Source organism: Ascaphus truei, chromosome 4, assembly GCF_040206685.1.
Source record: "Ascaphus truei isolate aAscTru1 chromosome 4, aAscTru1.hap1, whole genome shotgun sequence".
In the NCBI taxonomy this organism is placed as follows: Eukaryota; Metazoa; Chordata; class Amphibia; order Anura; family Ascaphidae; genus Ascaphus; species Ascaphus truei.
The window spans coordinates 294,712,034-294,730,161 of NC_134486.1; the positions used below are offsets into that span (position 1 = coordinate 294,712,034).

At 41.1% G+C, this 18,128-nt stretch overlaps 2 protein-coding genes across 3 annotated transcripts in view; one reads left to right on the top strand and one right to left on the bottom strand.

The window, feature by feature from the left end:
• COL10A1 (collagen type X alpha 1 chain) overlaps positions 1 to 13,035 on the bottom strand; it is a 112,952-nt gene extending 99,917 nt beyond the window's left edge. For both annotated transcript variants that reach the window (XM_075597664.1, XM_075597665.1), the window contains exon 1: positions 12,702 to 13,035. In XM_075597664.1, coding sequence (XP_075453779.1) covers positions 12,702 to 12,760 — 59 coding nt within the window. In that variant the 5' untranslated portion in view covers positions 12,761 to 13,035. The remainder of the gene's footprint in view (positions 1 to 12,701) is intronic.
• NT5DC1 (5'-nucleotidase domain containing 1) overlaps positions 1 to 18,128 on the top strand; it is a 420,856-nt gene that overhangs the window by 144,277 nt on the left and 258,451 nt on the right. The window lies entirely within an intron of this gene.

Here is an 18,128-nt window from a genome sequence, read left to right on the forward strand (position 1 = left end):
AATTAGTTATTTTTTTAATCATGTCGGTGATTGTTAGGCAGTGGAATTATGATTTCACGTTCGTCTAGCTACAATATTAGCAAAAACATTTTTTTTATATAAACACTTGTCGCTGCTTTTACTTTACATTCAATTCCACTACAATTCTAAGGCAGGCCACCAGATTTCTCAATACCTGCTGTCTATGCAGAAAGATTCCATGGTAGAAGGTACCAATAATGATTAGCTCAGTGCAGGCACTAGAAACCTACAGTACTAGTGAATTTTCTTTTAAACTGGGAAATTAAGTTGTTTAAAATCATACTTGTCAATTATTAACTTCTCTGTCCATTCAGTTAACTTCCCATTCTTTACAGCCGTAGCAAGACGTACTGTCCTCGGTGCTGCGATTCTCACTGTTTCAGTGCGGCTACAGCTCCCACGACCTCTAGGACAGTAAGCCTTCCAGAAGGATTAACTCTGCGAGGTTCCATACTTCTGAATGGGACTCCGCAACGTTAATCCTTTTGACCAATCTGCAGGGAGAGAGAATACTGATACTCACCCTTCAGATTAGTGTCTCAGCCCTCTGCAGCGATGTCTCCATCTCTCTGCCTGGATCCGTACCTCCCCAGCAGATGTAAGATGCAGCAATGTATTTTTTTCCCCTTGATGGCGTAAGTGCCCTTATATGGGTCTCTACATGGCCATCTTTGGCCATCTACATCATCAAGGTGCTGAACAGTGTTGTGTGTCCTGTCCAGACCCCTTGATGATGTAGATGGCCAAATATGCATATGCATTTGCAATAAACCATACTAATATTAATTAATAGATACCATTTGAATTGGAAGGGAACTTTTTTTTGCCAGTGATCCTTCTTGTTATTTATCAACAGCTATCCTAGTAGGTATTATAATTAGAAATTCCAGTTTTTGGTCTTAAATGAAAAAACACCACCAACTTATCTTATACATTCTGTTAAATCCGATGTAGCCGTGACCCCTGATTCACCCTGGAAGAGCGGGAGGTTGCGCTTGCACAGGGTAGTTGCAAAAGCCCGCGAAGGAGGAGAGTGCATTTGGTGGGAGGGTCAGGTGAGAGAGTTGAGCCAATGGGCTGAGGAGATGCCGGAGATATAGGGAGGTGGTTGCGCGCACGTGGAGTTAGAGCTGGTTGGAGAGGAGAGGAGACGGAGAGTCTGTGAGGGGAGGTTGAACTGCCCTGGCGCAGGCCATGTGCCCCAGGCCCAGTTAGTCCTGAGTCACCGTAGAGACAAGCTGAGCTAGGGATCGCCTTAGTGAGGTTCCTGTTCCCCTAGTATCTATAAACCTCGATCGGGACTATACTTTCGAGCGAGAGGTCTGGGCTCAGACCTCCCCCCCCCCACAAGTGGTTACCAGAGTCGGGTGGGATTGCCCCGGATCCTCGAGAGAGATAGAGGGAGAGGTCGTTGTCAGCGTGACCCTTTGTGAAGATCGTGGCAGTACCGAGCACGGAAGTGCTCGGCAGGTATTTCATCAAGTGCACCAACGGTACCCTTCATTCACTCGAGACATAGTGGCTGCGCAGTCACCCATACACACACATAGTGGTTTAAGGAGCGGGAGGACTAATCCATTAAGGATCGGACACGGGGTGGGATCACCCGGTGAAGGGTGTGGGAAGTATTGTTGGAGTCCGCCGTGGCGCATGTTGTGGGGTGTCCGCCGTGGCGCAAGATAGTGTTGGCGTCCGCCGTGGCGCACTGTATAACGCATGTGTATATATTGGGATGTTATGGCATGTAATCACATGTGAGTTTGGTCTGCAAGTAAAAGAGATTGGTTTTAGAATTTGGCTGTGTGAGTGTAATTCTTGCATATACGTCCTGCGAAGACCCACTCCCCCGTTGGCGGGAGCTGTCGCAGGTGGAGGCGCTGCACCCGTTATAAATATTGTGCACACCCCAGGCTCTCCGTGGCAGAGACTTAGGCCCTGTGAGCCTGCAGGTAATACAGCACAGAGTAGCGGCTTGCTAGTGATAGGAAGCAGGGCTACACCAATAAACACCGGAAATGAAGCATCCTTTCCTATTAAATTCCTTCTCTTGTGTTAGCCCGCACCATAGGTAGGAGGCAAAGGCATCACGGGGGAGTATGGAAAACACAAAAAAGGCACAGATAAACATCAAATCCGTTTAAATTATTTTTGACTTATTTTTTTATAATGAAAAAAAAAAAACAGGAAATAGCGAAAAAATAAACACATGAAACTGAATACCTCATTATAATGCACGGAGTATTGGTATATTAGGCATTCTTCAACATCCTACCACCCTAACATCAATACTACATCTAAATAGAAAGGCTTCAGAGGTCTCAAACAGCATAGATGTGCGAATTTATCCAAATTTGGTTTGCTTATTTTTTTGTTCAAACATTTTAACCTAAAAAGTTTGTGAAATGCCAAATTTTGTTCGCAAATCACAAAGTTGTAGCGAAATTTTAAAATTTGGAGAGAAAATATATTCAAACAACAGATTGAGAGAGATATATACACTTATGAACACACCTGAAATACTTGGGTCATATTCTAATTTAAGTCATTTGTATAACTATACTGTACATAGTTCCATTTGTCTACTTCTCAGGTATCTCGGGTTTGTGCACAGTTCTCTCCAGGTGGAGTATAAATGACTCTATTTGGAGGTATACAAGTACAGTACATGGATTCTCTATCAATAGGACTCTCCTTTTCTCCCTATTTGCCTTTCTCTCTCTCTTCCTCTCAAACAAAAGCCATATTTCATTGTCTGGATGAAAAATACTTTGCAAAACTGTTAGATTTTGCAAAAGTTGTTGCACATACTGTATCTTATATTGAGTTCAACATATACATACAGTATGAAGAACCATCATGTAGGCCATTAATGGTATTCCTACTTGGAAGGAACCTTCATGATCTGGAAGATACTATCGCTCTCAAAATATGGACGGGCCGTAGGGGCGTGCCTAGGGGCGTCACGGAGCTGTTTCGCCCTCATTGGGCGAACCACTCACGTGACCAGCCGGTCACCCCAAGAAATCAGTTTCAACTGATTTCTTGCGTTAAGCGCCCTTCCTCCCGCTTCCACTCGCACACACAGACAAGCAGCATGGACGCGATCACTGCCTTAAGGCAGTCTGATCGCTCAGCGTGCAGACGCTTCCGCACGGTCTGCGGCACCATGGCCCCAGCCTAAGGAGGGATAGAAGAATGTATAGCCTTTAAAGAGAGGAGTATAATTGTGTAAGAGACACGCATCCAAGAGAGGGATTTCAGCAGAAGAAAAGCCGAAACAGATTTAGGAGAGAGTAAAGGGATTCTAGCAGCAGTGTGTCGGATAGATTGTAGTGGAGACAGGTGAGAGGCAGGAAGGCTGGATTGTTGAAGGTTATAGTAGTCGAGACGGGAGAGAATAAGAGCTTGCGTTACAGTTTTAGCAGCGGAGCGATAGATGAATAGATGAAAGGGCATGTCTTTGCAATGTTACGGAGGAATAAACGACAGATTTTAGCTACATTGTGAATTGGAGCTAATGTAAGGGAGGAGTCAAATGTGACACCTAGGCAGCATGCTTGTGATACTGGGAGTCTGATAGTGCTTGCGTGATCCAGGGGGAGCATGGGAGAAAAGAATATAAAAAAACACAATATAAGTGCAGACAGTTTGATACTGGGTGAATTAAAGTGGTTTTTATCTTGGCTCATGAGTGTTGCCTACTCACAAGATTTAAATAGGACACGGGCAGTTTAGACACAATGGTCTCAGTGGACTGGATCTGTGGATTCTGAGTATGATGCGATCTTCACTCTCAGCCAGACAGCATATGTGTGGAGGGAAAGAGAGTATACATAGTGCAGACCAGTATGGTAAAAAGGTATAACTTTATAGAACTTTAAAAATGAACACTTACAATAAAAACATTAATTTCAGGCATGTATCACAATAATTGTGAGTGGAAGGAGGTGGACTGCAGATCTTAGGGCTCACCCGCCACCTTTGCTGCGCAGGCACTGCAAGGGAAACTGCTCCGCTGGAGGGTACTTCTCAGTCCCTTCCCGGGTACTCGGATGCTGGAGGCTCCAATCTCCCTGGTGTGTGTCTGCTGCGGTATCCCCACTTCAGAAGTACGCCGTCTGATGGTACTCGAGTGACTCCGATACGTCACTTCCCGTGTAGTCCCGCTGCGTCACTTCCGGTGGTGGGCTCCCGATCTCCGTCCTACTCCTCTCTCCCAGAAGGCGGATACCACTCTACGCGTTTCGCCAAAGAGTGCGTGGCTTCGTCAGGACGTATCGGAGTCACTCGAGTACCATCAGACGGCGTACTTCTGAAGTGGGGATACCGCAGCAGACACACACCAGGGAGATTGGAGCCTCCAGCATCCGAGTACCCGGGAAGGGACTGAGAAGGACCCTCCAGCGAAGCAGTTTCCCTTGCAGTGCCTGCGCAGCAAAGGTGGCAGGTGAGCCCTAAGATCTGCAGTCCACCTCCTTCCACTCACAATTATTGTGATACATGCCTGAAATTAATGTTTTTATTGTAAGTGTTCATTTTTAAAGTTCTATAAAGTTATACCTTTTTACCATACTGGTCTGCACTATGTATACTCTCTTTCCCTCCACACATATGCTGTCTGGCTGAGAGTGAAAATCGCATCATACTCAGAATCCACAGATCCAGTCCACTGAGACCATTGTGTCTAAACTGCCTGTGTCCTATTTAAATCTTGTGAGTAGGCAACACTCATGAGCCAAGATAAAAACCACTTTAATTCACCCAGTATCAAACTGTCTGCACTTATATTGTGTTTTTTTATATTCTTTTCTCCCATGCTCCCCCTGGATCACGCACGGACTTGTACAACCTGAGGGACCAGTGGAACCAGTCCCTAACCAGCTGGGTCGAGCAGGGGGTCTTTATATCATTTTTTATACACTTTAATATTATACACGTGTGTACATGCATTTGTCATATTCCTGCATCAATTGATTTAAGAATAACCACTGTATATTGATAGTGGACACTAGTAGAGTTAGCGCTTTATATTCACTATAACACAGCACAGTTTGATAGTGCTGCCAACAGCAATGTATAAGGGGGCCGTAGGGTCAGGCCTGAATTTCTTTTAGAAGCTCCGTCTTTGATATGTTATGTTTGAGTCGGCGGAGGGCCATCCAGGATGATATAGCGAAGAGACATTCAGAGACTTTGGTCTGTACAGTAGGTGTAAAGTAAGGGGTTGAAAAGTTAATTTGTGTGTCAGCATAGAGGTGATATTTGAGCCCAAGAGATGTGAAAAGGCCACCTAGAGAGACAGTGTAAAGAGGAGAGGTCCCAGGACAGAACCCTAGGGTATGCCCTCAGAGAAATCGATGAAGGAGGTGTTGGCAAATGAAATTCTGAAGGTACGATGGGAGAGATAAGAGGAAATTCAAAATAGAGCTATGTTGCAGATACCAAGAGTATGGAGAATGAGAAGAGCGTGGTCCACCGTTTCAAATGCTGCAGAGAGGTCAAGCAGTATGGGAAGACCTTTGTCTTTGGCAGCATGGAGGTCATTAGTTATTTTTGGCAGGGCTGTTTTCGTGGAATGAGCAGTGTAGAGAATCTAGGAGAGAATAAGGGGTGAGAAAATGGAGCAAGGGAGAGAATACAAGGCATTCAATTTAGAGGGAAAGGGCAGGAGGGACACAGGGCAATAATTAGAAAGACAGGTAGAGTCAAGCTTCCTGTTTTTGAATACGGTTAAAGCTGTTGCATGATTGAAGGAGAGGGGAAACATAGCAGGAGTGCCAGGATTAGAGTAGGCGTCAGAGGTTTGAGAAGATGGGAGGGAATGGGGTCAAGAAGGCAAATGACAGAGAAAAAGAGCTGAGGAAGGCAGTGGGAGAGGTGTAGAATATGAGGATACAGAGGGATGTCTTGATGAATGGAATCCAGCTTTGTCTTGAAATAGTCAGCAACGTCCTGAGGTGAAATGGGGGAAGTAAAACAGGTAACAGGCGGTGGTGTGAGTAGAGAGTCAAAGACAGAGAAGAGTCGGCGTGTGTAGTCTTGTGAGTCTTGATTATTAAAGAAAAGTAGGTTTGTTTAGCCTCTGAGAGGGCAGGATAGGATTATTGCAAATAATTCAGCATCATTACATTGTACCAGTTTTTTATTTTCTATCTCTATTCCATTTGACATCTTAGCACTGCAGCTGAAACATTATTGTTTGACTGGTTGACCTATTTAGAAAAATTAGCTTTGGGCTGAACATAACATTTTGTACAATTGCTTGAGTTGATCTCTGTAAACGTGCAGACTCCCCACACCATATATATTTATGTCAAAAAGGAGTGCTACTGGGTTTGTGATAATGTATAAACAAAAGAGAGGGCCAACATGACAAATCGTAGAGTTAAATATTTATCTGTTTTTCACTCATAAGTGAGGGTCACTTAGTTCAGAAATGTTGGCCAAAGCATTTTTCAGCTTGCAGACTACATCATGCTGTTCCCCTTTTTTCTGCAAGTCCTAACACTATCTCTTTACCGCTCTAATATGAGGGAAAACTCTTAATAGATGGGTTATTCACAGCTGCATCTCAGGACTTGCTATTTAAAGGTGGGCATGGCGAGCTTGGAAACAGGAAGGAGGGGTCACAGATGACTTGGCTAAGAAATGCTTTGGCTAAGAAATGTAACTAAATGACCCTCACTTATGAGAGAAAAACAGATACATATTTAACTATATGTTTTGTCATGTTGGTTGTAGCACTGGGGCTCTCTGTCTTTTGTTAATCTCAGTAAGAGATCTTTTATATTTAGTATAATTATGGTTTTTACCTTCGCAAAACAGAACAACCTATTCAACCACACCCAAACAACTTCTTTGTTCACAAAAAGAAATACCTCATGCATACACAGTAGCTTTTAGACATGGGACATGCTTAATCAGTCATACTATGTAGTCTTATGTAGAAGCTTAGTAAATATGGCCAATTGTCCGGGAGTTGTCAAAGCAGAATCTGTGCTTTCACACCCAAATCGGCAATAAAAGCCATTGACTTTAATGACTGATTATCGCCAATCCAGGTGCAGATCGTGCTTTGATGACTCCTTGCCATTGTGTCTTTTGTCATGAATGGGCTGGCAGGTGTCTTATGACATTGCCAAAGCTTCTACACAAGATACTGTAGTCAGCGGCAAATTTCCAAATTTGGCACCCCATGGCACTTGGCCGGGGTCTTCCGCCTCCTTGGTGCCGCCCTCCTGCTCCTTTGGAATTAAGGTGACGTTGTACGGTGGCGCATTGCTATGGAAACGTAACATCATGGTGGGGGCGTCATTTGGCACCGGGATTACAAAGGAGTAAGAGGGTGGCAGAAAGGATGCGGCCGACAAACGGAAGTAGCTTCCCATTAGGTCCCATAGGCCTGACAGCGTGTGAAAATTATAAAGGGGGGTAATTTTTGCCACCCCAAAATGTTGCCATTTTAGGCCCGAGCCTAATGGGAAATCTGACAATGACTGTAGTTTAGAATTTTCAAGGTAAGCTACAGTACACTCTTTTACAGAGTCAAAACAGGACCTGCCGGAGCCCCGCACAATCGGAGAGCAGTCCGGTGCAGGCGGCGGCCATCTTGGTGTTAGTGCATACGCAAAAGCAGCGGGGCACAAGTGCAGTAGAGAGAGGTTGCGGCTACCATTACAGGGGGTTCTGCACACACATCATTGCAGGACTACAAGTCCCAGGAGCCTTAGAGAGATAGGGTCGCGTGGGGGCAGTACAGCCAATAGGGCTAGAGAGCAGGGGAGACTTTGGCGCGCAAAAGACCCACGAGGTTAGTCGGAAGAAAGAGAGCAACATGAGAGGTAGTGTCCAGGGCGCAGCACTTCCCTGGACTAGGCCTAGGTTTGCCCCTTATGCCCCAGCTAGGCCCTAAATCCCTTCATCTCAGTATTGTAGGGAAGGCCCAAAATAGGGACGCTCCCCTTAGTATTTCTGTAGTGACAGTGCAGAGATATCGGTGACCGGACAGCCATGCGGTGCCCTGTGGCCTAGGACCAGGCCCAGAGCCCTCTAAACATTACAGGAGACACTATTGCTGGAGCTCCCCCTCGTGACGGATCAGGTCTGTAAGGAGAGAGGGGATTATTGGAGGCCCCACATCGTGGGACCAGACTGATCCCTTGCCCAATAGTGGTATCTGGGTACAGGAGTGCCCAGGGAGGTATCTATAAGTGCACCAACGGTCCACAGGGGTAGCGCTACCTCACACTTGGGTGGAACTGACAATCAATATATTTATTAATCAAATAAACATCACCCACGGGGTTAGTGCCACGTCCTACGCGTTTCGGATGTAAGTCCTTTAACAAGGAGTTCTTGGCTCTCAACTTATTTATCTTTTTATGTGCCTGTAAAATTAAAGTAGAATTAACCATGGCTTCCATGGTTTTCCAGTAGGAAGCCATAATGTCATACTCTGATAACATTGTGGCTTTCTATTGGCCCATAGGAGTGAGGCGTCGAAGGAACCATATTGATTTTTCAAAAGTGACCCGAAGCACTAGCACATAAATATCTTGGCCATGGTTTTGATTCTGTAAGAGAAAAAAAAAAGTGAATTCAATTTAAGTACTGTAGGGGATTGCTGCTCTTAAGGCAGACTTCACCCCAAAAATGTTACTGCCTTTGTTGTTCCATTAAAAAACAAACATTGTTTTTTTTTCACTGTAAATATGAATGTAGGATAAGTATCTGTCGTCTAAATTTAACATAGGTTGAACTCAATGGAAATATGTATTTTTTTTTCAACCTCAGCTACTGCAACTATGTAACCCTTTGCGTGCCAGATGGGATGCAGTATCAGTGCCACAGCCCTCCCTGCACTCATGATCACGCGATCGCTCCGCCACTGATGAAGGAACGGAAAATAAGGATCCCTCCTTCCATTCCACTTCCTGATAGATCACACTTGCAATCTCCTCTACAAAAATAAGCAGTAAGATTATATCGGAGCTACTAGGTCATGGGACGCCTGAAGTGCCAGATTCCATAGTATAGTACAGTAGCTATGAATACAGGCACCCAAAGAGTTAAAGGACATTGAAGTTAAATATTTTAAAACAATAGAACAGAGTGCTGCCATGTTGCCTCTTTGGTGATGCAATTTATTGTACAAGAGGTTCCAAGTACCGCATGTAATGTAACATAACTGTCTGTTCTCCATAGAAGACAGAAAGATACAAAGTTACTAAATTACTTTGCCGCATGGATACTTCTAACTGGTGGTAGATTTGGCGCTAGTCAAATAGTCTATTTGTTTTAATTATAAAAATCACAACCACACCCTGGTCCCTGTCACAGGCAGTCATAAATTGCATCTCAGCAAGTGACAGGGTACAGCAGAGAGACACACTGAATATGGCAGCACACACTAGTAAACCATGAAGCCTATTACAGTACTTGGTATGATTTAGCTTGACTATTTAGATTTGATTTATTGATGCGTCAGACTTGTTTGATGCAAATGGACCGTTATTTCCATATTACCATAGTTTGTCTGCCTAAGCCGTTGTAGCAGCGATTTTTGCTTATAGTGTTGGAAACAAGAGATGGCGTGGCAAGGGCGTGGCCATGAGTGGTTTACCCTTCATTGGCTGAACGCTCACATTGCCGCTGACGTCATGCTGCGGTCGCTGAAAAATCAATTTTCATTGACTTTCAGGGATCGCGACCTAGCCGTTGCTCCGTTGTGCCGCTACTACTATAGGCGCATGTGACGGATTCAAAAAACGCTTGAAAAAAAATGTGCAGGACAGCAGCTCATGCTTGAAGAGTTGGTGACGTCACCGCAGCCTTAAGCAGTTGCTGCTGTCAATGTTTTGAGCGTAGAAAGATCTAGGGGAGGTTAGAGGAAAGTCCGCCCACAATCATCAGCAATTGAAATGTGGCTTTCTGGTTCTGCCCTTATGTGTGTGTGAGTTCTTGGGCTCCCTGGGAACTTAACAGGAAGGCAAGCTCTATACAGTACAGTACTTCTCCCCGAAACTGAAAAGAGAGTTTCAACCACAAACAAATGGGAGTCCCTGTTTGTCTACTTTATTACTATTGCTCTGTTAATGTTTTGTTTTATTGTCTGCATTTCCTTTATTTCAATCAGCTATAAAATCACCTTTTTATGTTCTGGTTAAAATGGTCTTCCATCCCTAGATCTTCCTATCTTCAACTTTGGAATCATCTCAGAAATCTTGCCTCAATTAGATCTAAGCCTCTGACTAGCCCAAGGCACACGCGGCATGTATTCTTTATTACGTGATATTCGGATTTTAGTCCAAGTTTGACCAGCTGTTCAACATATTCTGCATTTGAAGACAATGTTAAAAGGGTGGTATTGTATTTGCAACCCTCACAAAAGCACTAGGCATTTTAATTTCCAGACTCTGTAATAATTGCACCTTCACCTAATTTTTTTTTTTTAATGTATCTTCCTTAATAGGTAATGGACAGCTGGGATTAATTGTTTGTTGCAGTTTTACTTATATTGCCAATTTCCTGCATCTAACTTTAACGTTTGAAGAATATATATATATATATATATATATATATATATATATATATATATATATATATATATATATATATATAAATAAAACATACAGAACACCTACAAGCTCAAATTGAACCCCCAAAATACCCACAACATATATATAAGCATATAAGTTTCACAGAGGAGTGCTACTGAGCTTTGTCTGTGTTTTATGTTATGTCTCTGGTTTTAAATATATATATATATATATATATATATATATATATATATATATATTATATATAAATAATTTTTTGTAATTGGGAATTTCTAGCTCTTTTAAACGAGCAATCCACCCTAACTAGCCTCGTTTATTGTTTCCGGTGTGGGAAACTAGAGGGTCCTCCATAGAAGAACTGCACTATTTTCAGCTGCGGGGAGCCACCATTGAGGCATATATTACCTGACAAAGTCACCCTTATTTGTACATGAATATATTGATTTGAACAGATGGACTTGATCTTTGGGGTGTGCTGCAATTCTAAGATAACAAATTCAAGATATTGCTTGTTTTTTTTAATTCTTTTTATTTACCATTTCAATATTTTCACTTCTAATTTACTTTGAATTCACGTTCTCTTTATTCACACCAGTAGTGCTCTATTTCTGTTTTTTAATTATTTCTACTTGCACTGGAACTTTTTGCCCATCATACTGTACATCTGTTTCTTTTAGGAACATTAATGTGCTTGGCACCATTTTGATTAATGGTATAAAAACGTTGCTCTGCAGGAAAATCTTTGTTTTACAGGAAACCAAGAGGCATTCTTCAAATGTCTGAACCATCTTATTAAGAAAGAGAAAAACTTGCACATGTCCGATCTGCTTTCAGTCCATCAATAAGAGACTTCCTAAGCACCTCCTATAAGCTGTCAGGCCGAAAGTAAGAAGGAAACTGCAGCCTGCATTCCAGCAAGATTCATGTTTGTCCTTTCCCACCACTGGGAGTCTGATTGTCACACATTTAATAGTGCTAAATGGTGAATAATAGTGGTAAATGGCTGAAATGGTAGGGCTGCTATTTTAACATTTGAATGATTTGAGGACCGATAATGTGCTCGACAAATTTTCCTCACATCCATTTATATTTAAATAATATGGATGATGTCACAGTGCGGCCCGAATTAGTTATTTCAACCAGTATTATGTGTTTAGAGTAAAATATTTGTCTTTCAAAAGATCATAGTATTTTAATATGGTGAACACATTGATTATGCTTAAACTACCGACATCTGTTTTAAGTTAAACATGTTTGTCTGTTGTTTAATACATCATGAATTCAGAAAATAGGATGGTATGTCCAAGACATACTTGAAAACGAGAGGTAACTCTCAATGTATTACTTCCTGGAAAAACATTTTATAAATAAATAAATAAATACATTTTTACGTCTACTACAGTACTTCTGTCTAAAGTGATCTGCATAGTATTCAAAGTTTAATCAACAATATATCTGCATTATTCCAATGTTAGTTAAGCATATGGTGTCACAAATTACAATAGAGTTTAGTTGATGTTTGCACACCACAATATCATGATTGAAACAAAATACACTTAATATTTTTTTACTGCTCCTAAATGTAATTAAATAGAACTGTATTTAAATATTGGCAAGATTAAATGGAAAAAAAATAATAATAATTCATTGCACATTTCATCCATAACATATTGTTAGCATTTTGCAACAGCAGGTCCACCTTTTCCTACTTTCATACCCTTTGTCCCTTTCTGCTAAAGGACTGCATATGTTTCATGTTCAGCAATGTAAACATTTTGCAGGCCTCAAATCATATAGAAATTCAGAGGTGGGGCAAACCTATTTAATAGATTATTTTACTTTCAACTAAAACACTCTGCCTGCCAAATGCACTTAGGTACATTTCTACTTTACTGTTCAGGTACATTTAGAGAAAGTCTTAAAATAACATCTAAATCTAAACAGGATTAACTATATTGCACTCTTATGTAGTCTTATACTGCACACCTTGATCAGATTACCGAGGAAACGATTTAAACTGTGCTGAATAAAAATGTACCGTATATTGCCAACCACCTTCCCGTTGTAATTCTCTTTACATGACCATTACCATAAAACGGCATAAAGTAGACTTTTCCCTACCTTTTCGTGGAATGAAGAGATTTAGTATTGCCGAGTTCTTGTTGGTGACTTGTTTGCATAGGTCATCACCAGGGCCACTCACATTGGGGACTCCTTACTTCCTAGCTGTGAGCATTAGCACAGCCTGTGCATTCTGATTTCCAGGATCTGCTGAGGAATGCAGTCTTTCCTTATACAATGTTTATATGATAGTTTTTGGATTTTTTTTTTTTTTTTTACTCTTTATACCGAGCTCAGTTGAATTATATTCTGGCTACCGAATGCTGGTGTGTCTTCTGATTCATTTCCAACAGAAAATCATTTCTTTGTTTCCCAGCTGTAAGAGAGACTGTTTGAGAAGTGGAAGGGGAATTGGATTTTCATTCATCTGATCCCATGTGTTAAATTAAGGAAGGCTATGACATTTATCTTGGCAGTATAATTATACCGGGGTTGGATCAGTGAAGTTCGGAAAATACATTCCTCAGTGTTTCTAATTAATAAATCAAAATTATTTATATGTCTTGCAAAAATATGACATGGGAGTTATTTTATCTTCCTCTGTTTATTAGTCTGTTCCTTTTGTTTCGTTTCTCCTCTCACCCCGTTTTTCATTTTAATTTGTGCCTGTTGATGTTTGGTAGTGTTTTACATCCAAGTTAAATGAATACTTATTTAAAAAAAAAAAACTCCATCCATTTTTTGTTCCTTCTCTGGCTTGTTTCTGGTAAATAGTCAAATCATCCATACTGTTGTATAGCTGTTTGATGAATGATTAGCATTCAGCTATTTTGTTTTATGTATTCTGATTCTAAAACATTATTTTAATGAAAGTTCTTAAGTGTACAGTGTGTACAATCCCTTTTTAGAATAAATTATGCATTGTATAGGGGCACATGCTTTAAGTGGTGGTAGAGGTATTCACACCCGTTTCAGCGTTACCTTCCATTGACTTGAATAGGAGTTAACGTGGGAAATTGGGGGATAACCCATACCGGCACTTGGTGCATGTACATTACAGTATGTACCCCATAGAGACATATTTACTAAGAAGTGCTATGCAATAAGAATCAGTCCTCACTGGAAGACACGTTGGGTTCCCCATGGATCCCTAAAGGGTTCCCTGCAATTTTGAGGTAATTTGAAAATGGTACCACATACACAATAATTTACAATGCATCTGATCTCAGACACACTATTAGAGAGGGGCGGGGTTCCTTACAATGCATCTGATCCCAGACACACTATTACACAGGGGTTGGGGTTCCTTACAATGCATCTTATCTCAAACGTGTTATTAGAGAGGCTTGGGGTTCCTTATATCTGATCTCAGACGCGCTATTAGAGAGGGCTTCTACAGAATTTCACGATATAATTATAGGGTTCCTTAACCAAAAAAAGGTTGGAAACCACTGGCCTAAACAATATTGGCGGACATGTCCGCCCCATTGCAATTTCTGTGTCTCATATATGTGGCATCAGATTCACAGACTTTTAGCATAAGCAGTTTCATAGACTCCAGTGGAGTCAAACTGAAAAACAAAAAAAAAATTAGATGTTTGCCAAACCCCCATACTGTATCTCATTTATTTTGGTACTTGATGGTTAACACCTCTGTCATGGGATGCTCTCCTCTGAGCTTTGTAAGTTACACTGGTCACATTTTGTAATTTTCAAATTGCTCTTTACAGTACCAAGGTGTGAGGCTCAGGGAGCTGTGCCGCCCTCGGCGTGCTCCCCACTCACCGCGTGTGGCTGCAGGATCTTCCGCGCCGCCCGCTCCCATCGCCAGTGCCGTCGGACAGCCGCGCCACCTCGAGCGTACGCACTCCCACGCCTCCCTTTACATTCTTCTGCCACACCATGCCCAGGCACGCACGGCGCACGGACACGCGCTCAAAAGTTCGGGCAGCCTGTCTGCTATCAGAGACCTTCCTTGCACACGCACTTCCTCCTATCATTGCTCCCATCCAGTACACTTCCATGCTGCAGCTTGCCCATTGGTTGCTCTCACCTACATATGCTCAGTTGTCCCACTAGCACTTTGGCTGAGCATAGAACCAGTAACGTTGTTCTTACCGCTCTTGCCTCCATAGTCTTGCCTTGTCTTGCTGCTCTTCATTCTGTGCACCGACCCGGCTTTCCACGACGATTCTTCTCTCTCCAAACCTGACCTCGGCAACCGGACAATGACGTCCCTACTCTCTCCAATCCCGGACACGGCTAATAGTACCTGCAACGTTCTGTACCAATCCTACTCTGACCTCGGCAAGTATATCGACCATCTGTAGCTCTCTAACCCCGACCCGGCTAACCCGACCAAATCTACACTCCAGAAGTAATAGTGTATTGCCAAATATATGGATGTATATAAGAAACACACTTACATAAATTTATAGGGTCTTCGATGCAGTAGGGGATAACTCTGGATATTCTTCAAAAAGGAGAGAAAAAAGGGGGACATAGTATAACACTGTTTAATAATGAACAAAATTCAAAGTAATTGGGCACTCACAAACGGCCAACAAATAATGGCATATAGAAGAGATGTCTCCAGGTTCCGCAGACTTTTCACTCAATAGTTGTCAGTCTGCAATCCTCTCCAGTTGGGTTGTTGTTATCTGCAGGAGAATTGGTAACTAGCAGCGGTTGGTCTTCTGGTCTTGTGCACAGATCGGTCGTCCTCCCGCTCGGTATGCTCCTTGCCTCAGCTCACGTTTTTTCACGCATGCGCATGCGCTCCAATCGCGATGCCAGCCCAACTGGGATTGAGATTTTCTTCCTCTATACGGTGGCCTGACTTGTCCAAAATTTGTCAGACGCGCTTCGCAAAATTAGCTTCCTCAGTGACGTTGATCAATGCAGGGTAACAGCACCTTTTAATGTCCTTTGAGCTCTGAGACTGTCCAATCAGCTCTTACTTCCTTATTCCTAATCACTATGCATCCTTAAGAACGGCCTAATATGATCAATTATACACATAAAAACATATTGCATACACTTATAATATAAATTAACAATTAATTAAACCATATTTATACTTAAGCTAAAAATACATGTATTCTCATTCTATCTTGCTTGTACCTTTATTTTCAGATGAATGTTCTCAATAAAATGACATAATAGTAAGTTAAAATATCTAAAAGTACTATCTCAAATAAATGCTGTGACTTCCATCTCCAAATTTAACCCTTTGGGTATTAGTGTTTGGAGAGTGAAAATCCAAAATGTTTCTCTTTTGGATATCTTTTTGATAAAATCTCCTCCCCTCCAGTCTGCTTTTACTTGTTCTATGCCCCAGAATTTTAGACATGCAGGGTTTTTGTTATGTTTATTTTTGTAATGATTAGACACACTGTGGGTTTCTAAGCCAATTGTAATATTTCTAATGTGTTCTCCTATCTTTGTTTTTAATTTCCGTATTGTTCTCCCTACATATTGTAAATTATATCCACACTGTAGGACATATACTATCCCTTTACTGTTCCATGTGATATTGGATTTAATATGATAGTTAGTTAATGAAAATTTATTATTAAAAGATGTGATTTTTGTGTTTAATTGTGAATTGTTCTTACAGGCTTTGCAATTTAGACATTTTGTAAAACCTTGGGAGAGTTTGTCTAACCAACAGTGGTTATGTTTTTGAGGGAGATAACAAGGAACCAATTTTTGTTTCAGGGTTGGTGCTTTAGAGAAGATCACATCTGGGTTTCACCTATTATCTCTTTTAACCACTGGTCTTGTTTCAATATGTGCCAATGTTTTTTTAGGATACCCTTGACTTGGTTTGCTTGTGTACTAAACGTAGTAATGAAAGGAATAAAAATTTTCCTAATTTCATTCTCTGGTGCCTTTTTTCTATATGTTAACATATCTGTTCTGTTTAGCTAACCAACTTTATCAATGGCTGTTTCTATTGTAGTTAATTTATATTCTTTCTCCAGAAATCTCTCCTTCATAGGGATAACCTGTCTCTCATAGTCTTCTTCCTTCGTGCAGTTACATTTTAGCCGTCTAAATTCCCCATATGGGACGTTTTCAAGCCAATTCTTTTTATGGCAACTGTCTGCTTTAATGAAATTATTGCAATTAAATTTAAAATTTAAAATGTGTTCGTGTGTTAATATGGTCCAATTCAATAAAAATCTCCAAATCTAAAAATTCTACTTGTAAGGGGCTAATCTTGTACGTGAAGTTTAAGTTAAAATTATTAATATTAATAGAGTTGAAAAATTCTTGTAATGATATAGGATCCCCTTTCCATACGATGATAATATCATCAATGTACCGACAATAGAGCACCAGGTTTGCTCCCCAGGTCTCATTGGGCCAAATTACTTGATCTTCCCACCATCCTAGGAAGAGATTTGCGTAACTGGGGGCAAACCTGGTGCCCATCGCGGTTCCTCTTGTTTGTAGATAATGATCTCCCCCAAACCAAAAGACATTGTGATTCAGGATAAACTTAATCCCCTCTTACACAAATTCTACTTGGGTTGGGGCCATTCCTGCAAGTTTGTTTAGGCAATATGTTGTGGCATCACAGCCCTGTGCATGATCTATGCATGTATACAGAGATGTTATGTCGCAGGTTGCAAGCAAAAAATCTGGCTGGCATGCTACTTTTTCCAATAATTTTATTATCTGTGTTGTATCTTTTAAGTATGAGGGTAGTTTCTTCAGTGAAGGTTGTAGTAATGTCTATATAAGAAGATACGTTTTGAGTCAGTGAGCCAATTCCCGAAATTATCGGCCTGCCGGGTGGTTTAATTAATGACTTATGTAATTTCGGGAGGTAATAAAAGACAGGCATTTTTGAATTTTCTGTCCTAATGAAGTCATTTTCCCTTTTCAACAAAATGCCTTTACTCAAACCAGCATCCAGGAGAACCTGCATTTCTTGTGTGAATGTGGTAATTGGATTAGATTTTATTTTTTTATATGTGGTTGTATCTCCTAATAACCTTTCTGATTCTTCTATGTAGTCTGGTGTATCTAAAATGACTACTCCTCCCCCCTTATCAGCCTGTTTTATTACTATCTCTTTGTTCTCGGAGAGATGGTCTAGGACTTCTCTTTCTTTCTTAGACAGATTTGGTCTCCTTTTATTTTTCTTATCGTCTAATAATTTTAGATCCTCCTCAATTAATTTCTGAAATGTCTCTAGATATGGGCCTTTGCAAAAACTCGGATAGAACTTTGATGTTTTTTTTTAATGAGGTATGGGTAAATTGATCATTTATGTTATTTGTGTTTACCACAGCTACATTGCTCTGGGCCTGCTTAGTTTTTGCAAAGTATCTTTTAAGAGTTAATCTTCTCATATACTTTTGAGCATCAATAAAAACTTGAAATGACGAAGTTCTGTTGGATGGTGCAAAGTTTAATCCTCTACTTAGGAGTGATTCTTCTTCTTGATTTAATGTATATTTACTTAAATTAAAA